The sequence below is a fragment of the Numenius arquata genome, chromosome 9 (assembly GCF_964106895.1).
Source record: "Numenius arquata chromosome 9, bNumArq3.hap1.1, whole genome shotgun sequence".
Taxonomy (NCBI): domain Eukaryota; kingdom Metazoa; phylum Chordata; class Aves; order Charadriiformes; family Scolopacidae; genus Numenius; species Numenius arquata.
The window spans coordinates 61,940,339-61,956,583 of NC_133584.1; the positions used below are offsets into that span (position 1 = coordinate 61,940,339).

Here is a 16,245-nt window from a genome sequence, read left to right on the forward strand (position 1 = left end):
TATGGTTGAAGAAGAAAGCACTATAAAGGGGAGACTTTACCATCAGGCACCATACCTATCATAGCTGCCAATGACCACAGACTGGCCGCCAGGACTGGCAGCTGCTGTGGTGAACTCCTTCTCTGACGAGTCCCGGCTGTAGTCAAAGGTTTGAATCACATTTCCCTCCTTCCCATAAGCTACAATCTTCTTATCGCAGCCTGCAGCCACAATGCTGTTGGAAGCCCAGGCGAGGGCATAAGGAGGACAGGGATGCACCACCAACTTACCCTACATTAGACAAGAAAGAACATCTGAAAACATGAATGGCTCCAGCTCCCAGCTGGCCTCTGTATTCAGCTGTCACAACAAGACCAGTCTGAGGCCCTTCTGTAAAATCCAGCTCGTGGGGGGTGCTTTGTCTGCCTGTCCCTCTGTAGGAAGGTAGAAACCAGAACTGAGTGATGTTTCAACTATTCCACGTGTTTAACTGGGAGAGAAGATTCCTGGTGCCAGTAAGAAGACCAGTACCATTAACTAGACTGGGATACACCCTTAACATATCAGAGTATACATGGGCATATCATGCTAGAGAGCAAACATGCTCAAACTGCTTCAGCTAGAGAGAAAATATCTGAGTAACAATAGCATTCCCTTTACCACAGCCTGAAGCACAGAGACTTCTTTTGGGGAAGAGCAGGAGGCTCGGGAGAAATGCTGGGTGCCAAGTATTCTGTCCCCAGGCAGTGTGAACCTGGTGTTCGGGTTTAACTGAGGCAACTATACATTGCTTAATGAGAAGATGACAACAGCTATTCCCTGAAACCCTACCTATTCAAGCATTGTTCTCCTGGAGACTCTAACATCAGACCTTTCCAGATACCTGAAAAGCCTCATGTCTCATACACAAAAATGTAACTTCTGCTCTTACCACTGCACTCAGTGTATTTCAAAGCATCTAGTCACTGTTCTGCCTTCATCAGTGATCCATAAAACCTACGCTAGCAAGCACAGACCACAGCTCCTCTCCAGACTTGCTCTCCCTCCATGGCCTGATCCCTTACCAGAGCTCTTGAGCCAAAAAGCTCTTTGGCTGTGCAAACAGGAATTTGCTTATTGAAGAAGAATCTCTGATACCTGTGATTCACCTGAGCCCTCATCATCAAAGAAGAAGCGTACTATGGTTCCATCTGCATGGCCAGACAGGATTCCCTTCCCCGACACACTGCAAAGAAACACAGACAGGATGATGTATTACCACAGTAAGATTTGCACCTTTATTTTCATATCCTTCCCCAGAGGAGCCAGTCCCAGGGTCATCGTTGATGTTCCTCATTAAAGGAACTTTCACCAAAGACAAGGGGGGTGATAAACACAAGAATACCTAGAACCTGTATCAGTGTCTGTAAAAACAAAGCAGACAAAAGTATGGCGAGCATAAAGGAGAGCGGTCAGATAAGCATCTTCATCATGTAAAATCACAATAACCAACTTTCTGTATCACTAAAACACAGGGAGGCTAAGTAACCTTAAGTGGAATAACGGCTATGCACACAATTTTTCATAACAAGGTATATCAAACAACCCTTGCATTGGAACTATTTCAAAAATGAGGCTGAATATGGTGATGCCAGGAATCCCTAAAAGCAACACAATTAAGACAAAAAACCATCTGGACAAACACTCCAGGTCTAAGTCCATCATTCGTAGCATTCATGTCTTGTGTAAATCTTGACACAAGCACGGAGAAGAGGGCAAGGAAGAGGAAACAGGCATAACCTAGTGTACCCAGAAAGAACACTTTTTAATGATGATTCAAGTACGAATACAAATTCTGTGAACACTGGAACAATCCAGGAATCATACATCTGTCTTCTGTGATTGCAACCCCAGGTCTGTCATTGACACCATAGCAGTAACAGCATGAGCTGTGTTTACAAATAAAAGAAGAGGGGGAGAGAGTTGGGGGAAGGATTTGGGGAGAGGGGGACAAATGGGGAAGAGAGGTGGGAGAAGAAGAGGGGATGAAGAGAGAGAGAGGGGAAATAGAAACCCCCTGGAATAGAGGCAAAGGCAGACAGTCTTTGGAGGGATTTCTCAGCAGTAGAAAGTCAGAGTACTAGGCTAGCTTTAGGTTTCTTAAATTGTTTTAGCACTCAAAAACCAGAATGTCACCATTTAGTGAAAATCCCATTGCTCGGATCATGACATATCTTAATTTTTTTTAGGTAAAGTATACAGAAGTACTTAAAATTAAATCTTAATTAATTTAAAATTGCACTTTATGGTTATTTTTCTCATCATAGCCTTGTTGCGGTTTTATCTGACAGAAGATTTTTACTTTTTTTTAGCCCTTGAATTTGACTAATGTTAGTAATCAGTGAGATTAAGTTGACAAATTTAATCTTTATAAAGTCCCGGATTCAAATAAATCAATATATGTAAGTAATGTCATGGGAACTTGCATCCTGAAATGTATTTGAGGGACAATCAAACTGCATGGGCCAGTGTGGCATATCCAGGTATCAGATTTTAGAATGGAATTCCTTCTGGAAAGCACAGTACTTTACTATCTCGACAAGGAACTGACAGCAGAAAGAGACACTCTGGCGACCTCCCATACTGACACCAGTTATGCCAGAGCCAACAGCGGGATAGGAGACTGAGCCAAAGCAGGAAGGCTAAAGCAATGCCATACTCACTTGGATGTTAGCGAGACCACATAGGAATCTGTCCCATAAATGGTGGAAGACTTGTTGTTCTTTGTATTTGCTAAACGAACCTGAGAAAGAGAATCTGATCAATGTTGCTTCTGTCTGCAGAATGTGGATTTCCCCCAGCGTAACATCCCCAGAGGCTTCCTGGTCCATGAAATAACATGAAGCTCATTGCTTTTTGGTAGGTTGGAGAAGAAGTCGAAAAGTTGGAGGCTCAGGAAAAGGACCAAATGATCCAGGAGAACCCCCAAGGACTAGAACCTCGTTACCTCCAAGGGAACCAGAACCAGAAAATTCAAGTCAGTGGTGTAAACCCTGAGTTGCTATTTGGTGCCCAGTGGCACACAGTAATGGCTCCTACCCTGCAGCCCAGGTGCTGGTAGCCCCTGCATGGAAAAGAAAATCAGGCAAATAACAAGTTTCTCTACCTTTCCTTCGGCAAGACCAAAGACAATGACGTTCTCCACTGGCCATGATAAGCAGGTCACGGCACTCTGCCAAGGAGGAGGTAAAAAAAAGAGATAAGAACTCCACTACCTAGAAAGCTTCCTGCCCCACTGCTACGTAACACAGCTCGTGAACAGTGAGACCACACAGACCAGGAAAGAGAAGAGACTGGGGAATTTGGACAGGCCTTAAAGTAGGATCGAGGACCTCTGTGCCCAAGCTTGAACTAGATAATACTGAGCTGGGGTAAAGCAGCAGGCTCAGAAGGGCTAAAGCAGGGCATCAGAATTATACCAGATGTGTTATACTAGCATGGATGCTCTTCTGAGAGGACTACTGATTGACCAGATGTGTGGGGTTTTCCCCATGCTATCATTGAATGTACAAAATCATGGCTATTTTAAGATCTTTTTGCAACAACAAGTATAAAATGTAAAAATAATATGACTCTGCTAGCTTCTGTAATAGATATGAGAATATCTGTACATTGGATCTTCATTTGATGAATCAGAAATAGTCTTTATTTATATTTTTTGTTTACAAGCAAGATGGTTATCAGATGCTACAAAGTAGGTCAGGTAGAAATGGGTTCATGAAACCCAAACCTAAGGTATTCTCAAAATCTGAGGTGGGGATCAGGAAGAATAAAGCTGAGCACAAAACCCAACTGTAAGAGCGGGTCAAGAGAGTTAATAAAACTGCTTCACGTTTAAACTGAAGAATTTCAGTCAATAAGGTGGCTGGTGTTTGGCACTGTGCCACCAGCACTTGCCTCACTGGCTCCTCTGTTCCATTTTAAGCATCTGGGCCTGCTTTAGACATATTTACACCCTCACTTATTCATCTTGCCTTCTATTCCCCACTCTTACCATTCGCGTCAGCAAATACAGCTACAATCAGATACCAAAATGCCGTTGGATACCTAAACTGCTCATAATTTGTATGTCCAAATAATGACGAAGACCCATTTTTATTACATCTGTTTCCCAGACATCCGTACCTTTCCCTCATTATCTGCCAGACCCTTATTTTCAGCCTAACAAACCACAAGCAGCCCAGCAGTAGCTTAGAAACAAGCCTCACAAAATGGTAACATGCTCAGCTACTGGTGTAAAGAAGTCAAACTTGCACATACTCATCCTGACCCTCCAGCAGGATGCTTTGCTTGCCAGCCGAGCAGAACAGTGTTAATGTATTCACAAGATGTATAAAAGTGCCCAAGACCTTTTGCCAATGGCTGGAGAGGGAAAGGGCTTAATAACGAATCTCTCCTGTTTACTGAACACACCAAAAATCTGTAAATAACAATATTTAGTTACAGGAGAAAACTGGACACGGTGGTGTCCGGTTAGCATTAGAAAAAATACAGGATTTATTAGGATAAAAGTGGTAGAAAAGGCATGGGGAAAATAAGAGAATGAGAGAAAAGAGAAATGAACCACTACATAAAAAATACAAAAAAACGTATGCATGCTGTGCACAGCACCTGAGCTTGTGAGAGGCAAGCAGCTCCCACCAGGCTGTTACCCAGGTGCCACAGCAAAGGAGAGGCAGAGGGGCAAGGAGCATCGTCCCACCAGCAGGCAGCAGCAAACAAGGAAAGGACTCTCCAGTTAGGCTACAGGTATCCACACCTGGGTTAACCACGATGTCCAGGAAAGGGACAAATGGACACCAAGCCCCTCGTGCTCTCTTTGCCTCACGACAGTCTACCTAGTGTCACGACCACTCAACGCAGCAGCTCCAACACAGAGAAACAAAGGCTGAACAGCAGCCGCCTTCATTTATTGCCAGGGCAACACAACTACCTGGGTTCTCCTCCTGCAGCCAGGAGCCCCGTGTTGAGAGAGGCTTGACAGCCCTCCTAAGCCACTGTCAGAACAGCTGCAGTGGTGGGCCATGACCCAGCCCTGATGTAGGCTTTCAACCCAGAGGCTCAGGCTGTCCTTCACCTGAAAAGCAGCTTGAGAACGCCTGGCACAGAAACTCCAGCAACTACATCAGAAGCAGTGCTGCCCATGTCTTCTGGGGATTTGGCCCGAGGGGATGACTCCTCCTGACTGGTACTAGCTCCTTCAGGGGAGGAGAACATAGCACAGAACTCCTCTGGTGACACAGAGAAAGTGGGGGTCATAGTGTGATGGCAACTGGCTGGAAAGCCTCAGGCAGCTGCTGGACATTGGCTCCTGAAGGTAAAACAACTAGTCAGTGCATCGCATTGCCTCAGACAGGTGGTTTTCTGTGCAAGGAATTTATAACACCTTTTGCCTTTTCCAGATACTGACATCAACCTCAGGACAATCCTTGCCAGAGACCTCCTGAGTAGAGAGCTCTCTGACCACACAGGCAGAGCCAGAGCAGCAGAGCACGAAGGCAGCCAAGTAGATAACCCAGCTTACAAACCTGAGGTCTTTGAACATGGGGAAACTGTGTAGTTGGACTGCGTTCTGCACGCTTTACATTTTGGTTAATAAGGAATCTTGGGGCTTAGAGTTGCCAACCTGTGAAAAACAGTTGGGCTCAGAATCTCTCCTGTTTTTCCCTTTCAACTCCCTTAAAACATTCTGTCCTCTGAGGCCTAAAGTAGTCCCCGAAGTTTTGTAAGTAGTTGCATTGTTCATTCAGCAATTAATTACCATGTTGTATCCAGGCAGTATGAGGCCTCTGAAGCTTGGTGAGTAATACAAGCCTCAAAATTTAGAGATTATCTTAGGATCTACCTGCACTTTTGGAGACCAAGTACCACTGACAGTTCGGCCAAGTACACCTCTGAGTATGAGCAGCGAGACATTTAGTTGCCTTTATCCTACATATGGTGGAGAAAATGGCATTAAACAGGAGTCTCACCGTTTGGATGAACTTGTTGCATATCACCTTCTTGTCACCCCTGCAGAAAAAGGTAGACAAAAGTGACCACCAGTGAAGCTAGCAACACTGCCCATTCTGGTTACCCTGCTGTTTGCATTAGGTCCGTTTCAGTGCTGCCAAACACAGGCCGTTTAAGTTTTGTACACTGGTTGTCTATCACAAGGCACCTTTAGGTAGAAAATTTAAAAAAAAACCAACTTCAGAGCTTCTGAAACACTGGTGACCTGCCTTTCTGAGCAGCGTTAGCACAACACAGACCAGCAAATGAGGCTGAAGTGAGGCAGGTTCCACAGTTCCCCAGCTATGAAACAGGAGACAGCAGCGCAGACTTTACAGCTCCAGCTTCACAGAAGCTCAGCTGGTGCGTGATCACACAAGGTTCGAGGAAATCCTATCTGTTGCTCACCAGGGAAACACCTGGGTGATGCACTGTGGGTTAGACGACGCGCAGCGTGCACCGGGCAGAGGAGCAGGCCAGGCCACTGGTGCAGGCAGCATCCACGCCTGCAGAGCATGCTGTACGGCAGGGAGCGGCGTGCCGTCCCCTCCTCACGGCCACCGGGCCCTCCACCACCAGACTCACCACTCCTCTCCGATCCTGTAGACGTAGACAATGTTGTCCGTTTGGCCAATGGCGATTTTGGTGGAGTCCGGGGAGAAGGCCATGCCTTTGACCACGTAGCTTTTCCGGCCGTACTGTGGAGAGGACAGAGGTGTGGGCCGCAGGGGAAGGCTGCCCTGACCCAGGCCCCGGCCCACGGGCCGCGGCCCTGCCCGCGGAGCAGCCCCGGCGGCAGCGGCCCAGGCCCCAGGCCCTCACCTTGGCGTCGGCGGGCTTGGTGGAGAACTTGTCGCGCCGCTCGCCCTGCTCGTCGTACAGCAGCACCACCCGGTCGGCGGTGCAGACGGCGAACCGGGCGCTGCTGGCCGACCAGGCCATGCAGGTCACCCGCGCCGTCCCGTCCTGCGGGGCACACGCAGCCTCAGCACCGCCGCCCCCGGCCCGCCCCGGCCCGGCCCGGCCCGCTCCCACCCGGCCCGACCCACCGCACCTGCGGGGCCAGCAGCGTCCGCACGTGCCGCAGCTGCATCGCGCCAAGCGCCGGGACGGCAGCGGGAGCGGGAGCGGGAGCGGGACGGACGGCACCGCCGCCGCCGGGCCCACCTCGCCTGGCCCCGCCCCGCGTTGCCTCGGCAACCCCAGCGCCTCCGCCGCTGCTGACGTCAGCGCGCCGAGCCCGGCGGCGGACGGCGCCGCTCGCCCCGGTAGCAGCAGCGATCGATCGGGCTCGGCTCGGCCATGGAGGCGCTGCGGGCGGCGGGCCGCGCCGTGCTGCGGAGCCCGCGCCTCGCCCGGCACGGCCTGGGGCTCCGCCGGCGGCGCAGTGAGTGCGGGCCGCGGTTGCCGCGGGGCGGGCGGGGGCCGAGCTCGCTCCGGCGTTGCCCCGGGGCCGGTGCGCCGGAGGTGGGGCGGAGAACCCGCATCTCGGTCTGGCCGGGCCCGGGAGGCGGCCGCAGCCCGCTGCGGGGAGCGGTGCGAGGCACGGTTGCGGCGCGGCGGGGAGCGGTGCGGGACTCGGGGGACGGGCGGTGCCGCGGGACGAGGGGAACCGGCGATGCTGCGGGGAGCAGCGGGGGGCCACCGGCCGGGGACGGGCCGTGGTAGGCTGGCGGCAGCGGGGGTCTGCGGGGCGGGCAGCGGGGCAGCAGGCCGAGGCGAGCAGCAGCACTGGGGGCCGCTTGCCTGGCCCTCCCCGCCACGCTCCCTTGGCTGCCGGCCTCCTGCCCCGCTTTAGAATCGGGGCCACCCGCGCCGTGGGGCTGGATGGGCTCGGGCGGCTGCGACGGGCAGCACCGGCGGCGGGTGCCGGACCCCGCTGTACCGCGTCCGCGGGCACCCTCCCGGCCTCCGCAAGCCTCGGCCCCGCCAGCCGCTGTGCCCGGTCCTCCCGAGGCACGGACGTGCGTGTGGCGAGCGTGGCAGCCTGCACGTCGCGCTCTGTGGGGTGACTGCTCTGGCCTCTGCGGCACAGCCAGATCCGAGACCCGCCCCACAGCCCGGGCTTTCTCAGCCGTCGCTGCCCAGAGAGTTTATCGGGGCAGCAGAGCTCACGCTGGCAGCCCTGGCAGGCAGGGGCTGCTCTCACGGTTCGGAGTGAGACGGTGCTATTCTGCCTTGGGGAGAGATCCCTGGCGCCTGCATGATAGCCAGTGGGTTCCCTGGCAGCTGCAATTTGTGCAGGAGTACGCTGTGCAAATAAGGTCTCCCAATTTCCCTGTGGGTTCAAGTTATTCCAATTATGAGTCAGAGCTTCTGCAAGTGTGCCAGTGATGCTCAGGGAGCTAATCCCAGGGAAGAGGTGAAAAATAACCCTGAAAAGTATTAGCTTAATGTGAACAGTAGATACCTAGGCAATTCCCAAGGAAGTGTACAAACCTGGTGTTAGTAGCAGAGCGTGTAACTTCTGTGTTCCTGTTCCTTCGCTCCTCTGTGGGATGAATCCCCAAGAAGAAGAGAGAGACTGTGACTCCCTGTGTCCTAGCCCTTCTGCATATCTCCTCTCTCACCATCCTTGCGCTCTTTGGGATTTGAGGAAAGTAAATGTGTGCTAACATCTGCTTCAGCTGTCCTTGAAAATCATCACTAGGAAGTACTTGTCACAAAAGAAATGTTCCTTTGTGTGTGGCACATTAGTCTGATAACTAGAGCTTTTCCCTTTGATGAGAGTGAACTCTTGAAGTCAATGGCATTGTCTTGTGGGAGTAGAGGTTGAATGGATGCTTCTACAGAGCTTGCTTTGTGTGTTCTCTGCCAGCGGTGGTGGTGTCAGGACTGACTGTGCAGCACAACGTGCTGGTGAAACGGACTGGGTTCTGGAGGAAGCTGGAGATGCTGAGGACTGTCCCTAGGGAATCTTCCTTGAGTGAAGAGACACTCTGCCCATTGGGGTTTTTTGTTTGTTTTTTTTTTTTTATTGACTGCAGCAATGGGGTTTGAAAAGAGAGGACACAGGAAACAGAAGCCAGTGCCCCTTTAATTCTGTGACCTGCAAAGTAATGCACGTGGGAGCTCTCATAGAATCATTTAGTTTGGAAAAGACCTTTACGGTCATCCAGTCCAACTGATGATCCTTCTCCCTCTATGCGTTGGAGTTCATACATAAAATGTGTTTTCCTGGAAGCTAGTTTGCATCCTTGAAATACCAGTCCAAGCTCTTCCTTAGCACAGAATTTTTGTTATGCAGCTGCTTCCCAGTCACTCAACTTGGACCGTGAGTGCTGGACGAGCTGCCCTTTCCCTGGAGCTGCTGCTGCGAGTGATAGTTGCCAGAGGGTCTGGCTTCGGTTACACTGGGACAACTTGGGGATTTTGGTCTGACCAAGCGTGGCAGCAAATGCTGCTGTTCTGAAGTGTGCTAGCATCTTAGGTGGGTGGGATGAATGCAGTCAGAGCACATCCTGCTTGTAGTGAAATAGATGAGACTTGGGAGTGCAAGATTTTGCAGATGGCACTGAACACTGCAGCATCTGAGGCCCTGTGCAGATATGGAGGAGCTTACTATCTGTGCTGACAGCCTGTACCTCCAGGAACGGAGGACTAAAAGCTTTGAGAGTGAACTGTGCTTTCATTCTCTTCCACGTCCAAGAACGTCATGGAGCCAGGAGAGTGCCCTGCTGCATGCAGGTAGCGGCACTGCTGCTGGGACCAGGGCAGCTGCAGCAAGGTGCCCCAACGCTGCTGGGGGTGGCCATGGGGCCGTTGGCAGGTGGCTTATGCTGCTGAGGGATTTTGTCTCTGCAGAGCTTCCTGAGAGCTGGGCTGATATGCAGGAGCCGCTGCTTGAGGGGATGTGCTTCACTCTCAAGTATCTCGGCATGACGCTGGTAGAAAAACCCAAAGGAGAAGACATGGCTGCTGCTGCCATCCGCCGGATCGTGGCCACGGTGAGAGCTGGCCCTGGTGCCCTGCTCTGCCAGGGTAGAGAAGAGCCAATTTGGAGTCTCTGGACTCTGGGAAGTGTCCGTGTCCCAGCCCTGAACCCCAGCTGGGGACCGTGCTGTTCCCAGGAGGAGGGAGGCGCACAAGAGGCTGGTCTCTGCCCCTGTGCTGCGGGGAAACCTGCCTTCCTGCAGGGCAGCCGCTGCTGCCCTCTCCCGCACCGGGCGCATGGCCAGGAGCAGAGCTGTGCCTGTCACAGCGTGGAGAGGAGGGTGAGGTGCTGGGGACGATGGGGTCTGTCCTTTCCCATGTGCATGGCAGTAGTGTGAATGGATTCCAGGGTTGTTCTGTGCAGGGCATACCTGATCTCCAGGTGCTGCTTTCCTGTCTCAGCTGCAGCAGCCTTTGCAGCAAGGGCCCAAGTGGGTGGCCCTCCATACAGAGTCTGGGGGAGTCCTGCCAGTGAGGCAAGGGTGAAGACCCTTGCCAGATATGCAGAGATGTCTGGTGTCTCCCTCCTGCCAGGCACGGGTGGGAGCTCGCAAGTTCCAGAAGGTGATTCTGACAGTGTCTCCGAGGGGCATCTCACTGCAGGATGCAGACACCAAGGAGATGGTTGAGAACATCTCCATCTACAGGTGGGCATGGCGTGCGGGTTAGCTGGGGTGTTCCCAGCAGCCAGCTGGAGAGTGATGGGGTCTTGAGCAGCCAGGGAGGGCTGGGACTTCTGCTTGTGGTACCTTCAAGTTTTGGTCTTCCTTTGGCTCCCTGGGGCCCATGCCCACTCCCTGCTGTGCCCCACAGCACTGCATGGGGCTGAATGCAGGCAGGGTCCTGGGTGGCCTCGAGTTCTGGGTCAGTCCATCTGTCTTCTCCCTGGGCCCTGCTTGCCTCTTCTGGCATTCAAGCAGGACGTGGAGGCTGATGGCTGGCAAGCCCCCACAGCTAGGGCAGCACTGCACGTCTGGCCCTCCCCACTGACACAGGACCGCCCTTCTGGCTGCAGTGGGATGAGGGTGCCATGGACCACAGCTGACTCGGGCTGGCTAAAGGCAGTTGCTGTGAGAGCTGATGTGGGTTTTTTTACTGCTGCCAGCTGTGCTCTGGCTGGGTTGCGTGTCTGTGGGTGGTGGGTGTGAGGGGAGCATGGCTGCAGGGTGGTGGCCAGGTGGGAAGCAGAGACAGGACATCTTGGTGAAAAATTTGGGTCTCAGCACCAGAGCTGATGTTCCAAGGCAGACCTACTGCCTGGCCTCAAACAGCGTCCTTGGAGACAATCACCCACGCTTCTGTGCTCCTTTTGTCTCAGTGCTTGGGTTGAACTGGGCACCAGAGGACTGAAGGAGCACACTGGGGCAGCGTGGAGGGAATGCCTGTGGATGCAGTGACCTCTTTCCAGCTGTAGGTGCCAGGCAGCCTCTGGCCCTTGGCTGGGGTGTTTGGCTGCCTGATCACCTGGGGCAGAGGAAAGCCTCAGGCTGTCAGCATTGCTGGTTGGTGGGCTGGAAGCACAGCAGAAGACCTGTGCTGGGGTCCCCTATTGCCCTGAGTAGCTCCTCTCCGCCTGCAGGATCTCCTACTGCACAACAGACAAGCTGCAGAACAAAGTCTTTGCTTACGTTGCCCAGAGCCAGGAGAGCGGGGCACTGGAGTGCCATGCCTTCCTCTCGCCCAAGAAGAAGATTGTAAGCACTGCCCTTCTGCTTTTGGCTCCGTAAGGTAAGGGTGGGAGCATGGCCCTTCCTCTCCCCTGTCAGAGAGAGAAGGCCCTTTCCTCTGCGCACCACAGCTGGAGACAGAGCGAGGGCAGTGCCTGTGTGCTCACACACTGCAGAGGCAGGTGGGGAGTGAAAGGAGATCCTTCTGTCCCAGCTCCTCTGAGATCTCCTCTCGGGGATGGCCTGCATGGGTGTACAGACACAGCATTGAATTGTAGCTCTGCAGGCAAAGATGGTGAGGGAGACCTGGGGGCTCTCACATCTCATGGCAGTGGGGTTGTCCTGGCCTGAGGGCCCAAATGGAAGCAGACATTCCCCCTCTTTCTTGTACACAGGCTCAGGCTGTGACTCTGACGGTGGCCCAGGCTTTCCAGATGGCACTGGATCTCTGGGAAGCAGCACATGCAGGTAGGAGGAATTTCTCAAACATGTCCCTCTGCCTAGCCCTGGGGTCGGGGTCTCCGGTGTGGGACCCTGTCTTGGGCTGTGTGGAGGAGAGATGGCTCACTGCCTGGCTGGTGTAACACACCAAACGGAGAATTTTTCCCTGCTGTTTTGTTCTCTGTCACTGCCCCACCTGGGGAGCCTGCCCTGTCTCTGGCTGGGGTGGGGGTGTCCACTCTGTCCACGCTGAACTCTTCTGCATTGCTGAGCTGTAGCACAGCTCAGGGTTCTCTGGTACCTGCCCTGAGCAGTAATTCCCCCCTACCTTGTTTGCACCCTTCCTGAGCACTGCAGGGGTATCTGTCCCTTGCCCACAGCCCTGCCTGCACATCCCCTGCTGGGCCTTCTCCAGGTTGCAGGCACTAACTCTGCTGCTTTTGCCCTGTCCCAGGCTCTAGGCAGGAACAGCCCCTTCACCCTTCATGTGTCCTGGAGAGCAGTGAGCCCGGCAGACCAAATGAGCCAGCCCCCCCGGGGAGCCCTCCCTTCAGACACCAGTTTGGGGTACAGTATGTGCAAGTCTGGCCCATGCCCAGGGCTGTCTTACACGAGAGCAGGAAAAGAGAAACCCTTATGCACCTCCCTCCTCCTGGCTTTCCAGGACCCTGTGGGTATCTGCACAGCCCCCTTCGCACATGGTGGCCTGACATGAAGAAGGGCACTCACCCTGTGCTCTGCCTGGCTCATGCGGCAGCATGGTTCCTCAGGCGGTCTTTGCTGCAGGACCTCTTCTGTCAGGCCCAGCATCACAGCAGCTCCCAGCTCTGCTCTGTTGGCACTGTCAGACAGAGAGCTGGGACCTGCTTTGCATGCTTGGTGCCACGGCTAGGGGTGGGACATTGTCTCTGAAGGAGAGGAGCCTTTGTCCGGTCATCATCTTGCCAGCCTGGGATAAGGCTCAGCCCTGCCCATCTGCATTATGCCTCCTGTGTGTATAGGGATGATGAGAGCATTGCAGGTCTCACTGTGTCCTGCCCAGGAGCCTCTGGTCACTTGGTCCTCAGCCTCGTGCTCCCAGTGCTGGCCCAGCCTGGCAGAACTCGGGGTCGTCCTTGCTTGCAGCCCATTTCCAGTGGTCCTCTGGTCCTCCAGCTGTAGGATGTGCTCACCCCACTCCTGTCTCTGGGCACAGCTGTGCTAAGGGCAGCAGCTCTCAGCTTGGTGGCTTGTTGCCTGTCATGGCCTATGTTTGGTGCTCTGCTGGCTGGAGGGGATGTGAGAAGAGCCGTGTTCTGTCCCTCCCCTTGTGTGGCTGTGCCTGAGCCCTGAGATTTTCAGCAGGTGCCATCTTTCCCCCTACTGCCTGCAGGTACCCTTTGTCTGTGCCATGCCTGGTGGGTGACTGTCTTGTGAAGGGGCCGGGGACTGCCCTGCTGCTCCAGATCAGGCTCCAAGCAGCCCCAGCTCACTCCTGACAGAGACCTGCCCAGGCAGCGAGGTATCATGGTGGGGTTTTTTGTTTTGTTTTGTTTGTTTGCCAGGAGGAGGAAGAGGAGGAGGAAGATGATAACGTTGGTGACACCTTACCTGGGTAGGTGGTGAACTGCTGCTTGTGTTCAGAGATCTCTCTGGTGAACTGTCTTGTTTCCTTCTCTGCATCCCATGCAAGGGGAGCTGCTGGGGCCACGGGCACCATGGGAGCATGGAGGTGATCTGCATGGGAGCAAGGGGGAGCGTCCTGCTGCTTTCTCTGCCTTCGTCAGCTGAGAGGTCGAGTGAACAGGGAGCTGAGCTGTGGAGGGGCACATCTTGCAGTTCAGCTTTTGCAGTGGGACTGTGGGGGACAGATGCTGACCCTCAGGATGTACCCAGAGATGTTACTTGTTCTGTTTCTGGCACTCTTTGCTGAGGCCAGCCTACCCAGACATGCTTAGAATCAGAATCATGAGTCCAACCATTGACCTAGCTCTGCCTAGTCCACCACTAACCCACGTCCCTCAGCACCACGTCTACTCGTCTTTTAAATCCCCCCAGGGATGGTGACTCCACCACTTCCCTGGGCAACCTGTTCCAATGTTTGACAACCCTTTCTGTGAAGAAATTTTTCCCAATATCCATCCTAAACCTCCCCTGGCACAACTTGAGGCTGTTTCCTCTTGTCCTATTGCTTGTTCCTTGGGAGAAGAGACTGATCCCCCCCTGGCTGCACCCTCCTTTCAGGGAGTTGTAGAGAGCAAGAAGGTTTCCCCTCAGCCTTCTTTTCTGCAACCCCAGCTCCCTCAGCCGCTCCTCAGACTTGTGCTCCAGACCCCTTACCGAGAACTTTATTGCTCTTTGGATGCACTCCAGCACCTCAATGTCTTTCTTGTAGTGAGGGGCTCCGCAGGCGGGACTTGGAGTTGTCCCTCTCCTCCCACTGATTCCTCTCGGGCTCGGGCCAGGATGGAGACCTGGTCACAGTGACTTCTGCATGGACTAGGGCCTGGGGCTGAGCTTGCTGGTGTCTCTCCTGTGCTTTGGAGGAGCTGATGCTATCAGTCCAGAGTGGAGGATTAACGCATAGGTCTTTGCAGGAGTGCCTGTTCCATTGTGGCTGTTGTCCTTGTGCCTGGCTGCTGGCCCCTGGCTGGGGTCTGCCAGTGCCACAGGGCCGAGCCCGGGCTGAGCCGGGGTCAACTAGGAACCAGAGCGTGCACAGGCTGGAGATACACGTGTGGCCCTGTGATGTGGCAGCCCTTTGTATGTGGGGGCTTCTGATGGGAAGGAGCTGTGGCTCTGCAGTCTCAGGACAGGCTGGCCTGGGAAAGGGTTTGGTAGCAAGTGGGCCTGGGCAGCCTTCACTCCCAGTGCTGGGTCCTGCTGCGCCATGCCTGCGTTGCTGGGGTCACAAGCATGCTGCGGCCCTTGGCAGGTCTTGCTTGGGGTATGACGGGTGCTCTGTTCTCTTCCAAAGCAGCATGGAGGAGCTGGGGAGGGGAGCCTGCAGCCCAGCAGGTGAGTTCTTTTCTTCGATGCTGCTTTGCCACATCCCCCAGTGTGTCCTCTGCAGGGGGAAGAGGCTGGTGGCTCACCTGGGAAGGTTTGCTGGGTTCCCAAAGGCATGCCTCATGGACTGAGTATTCCTCCCTCTTGCTTTTCAGAGTCAGCACCTCTTGTGCCCAGAGCGAGCTCTCCTACTACGCAGCTACTGTGCTACCGCCTGGGGCAACCCCCAGACGGCTGGAAGAGGCTGGCAGGGGCTGGAGACCTCCCCACGTTTGGCCCCGCAACCGCTGGCCCCCAGCCTCCCCTGGGCTAAGCCAAATCCCTGCAGCAACGGATCAGCCACTCAGGACTCACCCTGTGCCTGCGCTGCCCTGGCACTGCCCGCCCGGCGCGGGGGCTGCTGGCACCGCTGCCCGCAGCGCAGCCACCGCGGCACCCGCTCCCTCTCCCGCGCTCCGCCTGCATGAACCGCTCAAGCCGAGCCGCTCCCTGCTCCCGGTGCGGGCAGCTGGACCCCTGCTCCCGGTGCGGCAGAGCCACCCCACCGGCTCCTGGGACTGCACCGTCTGACCTGCCTCGCTTGTTCCTCCCGCATCCCTCTTCCTGGTGGCCACTGGGGACCAGCTGAGGCTGAGCAGCCCCTGGAGCTGGTGGAGGACTTGCTCAGCCTGTGTCCCCCTCAGGGAGCTCCTGGCCTGAAGGAGCGAGTGAGGAAGGCCTTGCCCCCACAATTCAAGCCCCACACCCTCTCACGAATGAAATGAGCTGTTTTTTAAAGGAAAGCTCTGCCTTTATAGGGAAATAAACTTAAGTTTTTTTACTGTTGTCATTTGGGTTTGAGTGCTGGATGGGGTGCCAAGCACAAGTGTGCAAGGTACCATGTCTCTGCTGTGCTTGCCTGTGCTGAGTTCATGGAGCTGTGCCCTGAGCTCTTGGAGCCCTGGAGCTCCAATGTCTTCTTCAGCCACTGGCCCTAAGGGAGCTGTTCCCTGTGCGGGGGGGGCCCAGCATGGGCAGCGTTGTCTGGGGGTAGCTGGTCTAGGCTGTGCTGGTGAATGTCCTCTGCACGATAGTAGGCATGTGTCTGCTCTGACCCTCCAGGACAGCACCTCATAACATTTTACAGAGCACCAGTTTTTAGGAAAAGTGTATTTCCCTGACAGCCCCAATTTTTTTAATGTACCTCCCTAAAAACCAAAAGCGTCTT

At 54.3% G+C, this 16,245-nt stretch overlaps 2 protein-coding genes across 4 annotated transcripts in view; one reads left to right on the forward strand and one right to left on the reverse strand.

Annotated features, from left to right (window-relative positions):
* Positions 1 to 7,102, reverse strand: part of IFT172 (intraflagellar transport 172) — a 39,952-nt gene extending 32,850 nt beyond the window's left edge. For both annotated transcript variants that reach the window (XM_074153179.1, XM_074153178.1), the window contains exons 1-8: positions 7,064 to 7,102; positions 6,832 to 6,975; positions 6,595 to 6,707; positions 5,991 to 6,030; positions 3,125 to 3,190; positions 2,682 to 2,761; positions 1,117 to 1,204; positions 56 to 270 (exon numbers count right to left, since the gene is read on the reverse strand). In XM_074153179.1, coding sequence (XP_074009280.1) covers positions 56 to 270; positions 1,117 to 1,204; positions 2,682 to 2,761; positions 3,125 to 3,190; positions 5,991 to 6,030; positions 6,595 to 6,707; positions 6,832 to 6,975; positions 7,064 to 7,102 — 785 coding nt within the window. The remainder of the gene's footprint in view (positions 1 to 55; positions 271 to 1,116; positions 1,205 to 2,681; positions 2,762 to 3,124; positions 3,191 to 5,990; positions 6,031 to 6,594; positions 6,708 to 6,831; positions 6,976 to 7,063) is intronic.
* Positions 7,103 to 7,216: 114 nt separating this feature from the next.
* Positions 7,217 to 15,866, forward strand: LOC141468185 (low density lipoprotein receptor adapter protein 1-like). Of its 2 annotated transcripts, none has more exons than XM_074153083.1 (9): positions 7,217 to 7,396; positions 9,814 to 9,956; positions 10,477 to 10,589; positions 11,522 to 11,636; positions 12,005 to 12,077; positions 12,505 to 12,617; positions 13,595 to 13,644; positions 14,965 to 15,047; positions 15,194 to 15,866. In XM_074153083.1, exons 1-9 carry the CDS (start codon positions 7,312 to 7,314, stop codon positions 15,349 to 15,351), a joined length of 933 nt encoding a protein of 310 aa, XP_074009184.1. In that variant the 5' UTR covers positions 7,217 to 7,311; the 3' UTR covers positions 15,352 to 15,866. The 2 variants fall into 2 exon arrangements, with proteins under 2 accessions (XP_074009184.1, XP_074009185.1); XM_074153084.1 differs by having other exon boundaries at positions 15,010 to 15,047.
* The last annotated feature ends 379 nt before the right edge of the window (positions 15,867 to 16,245 follow it).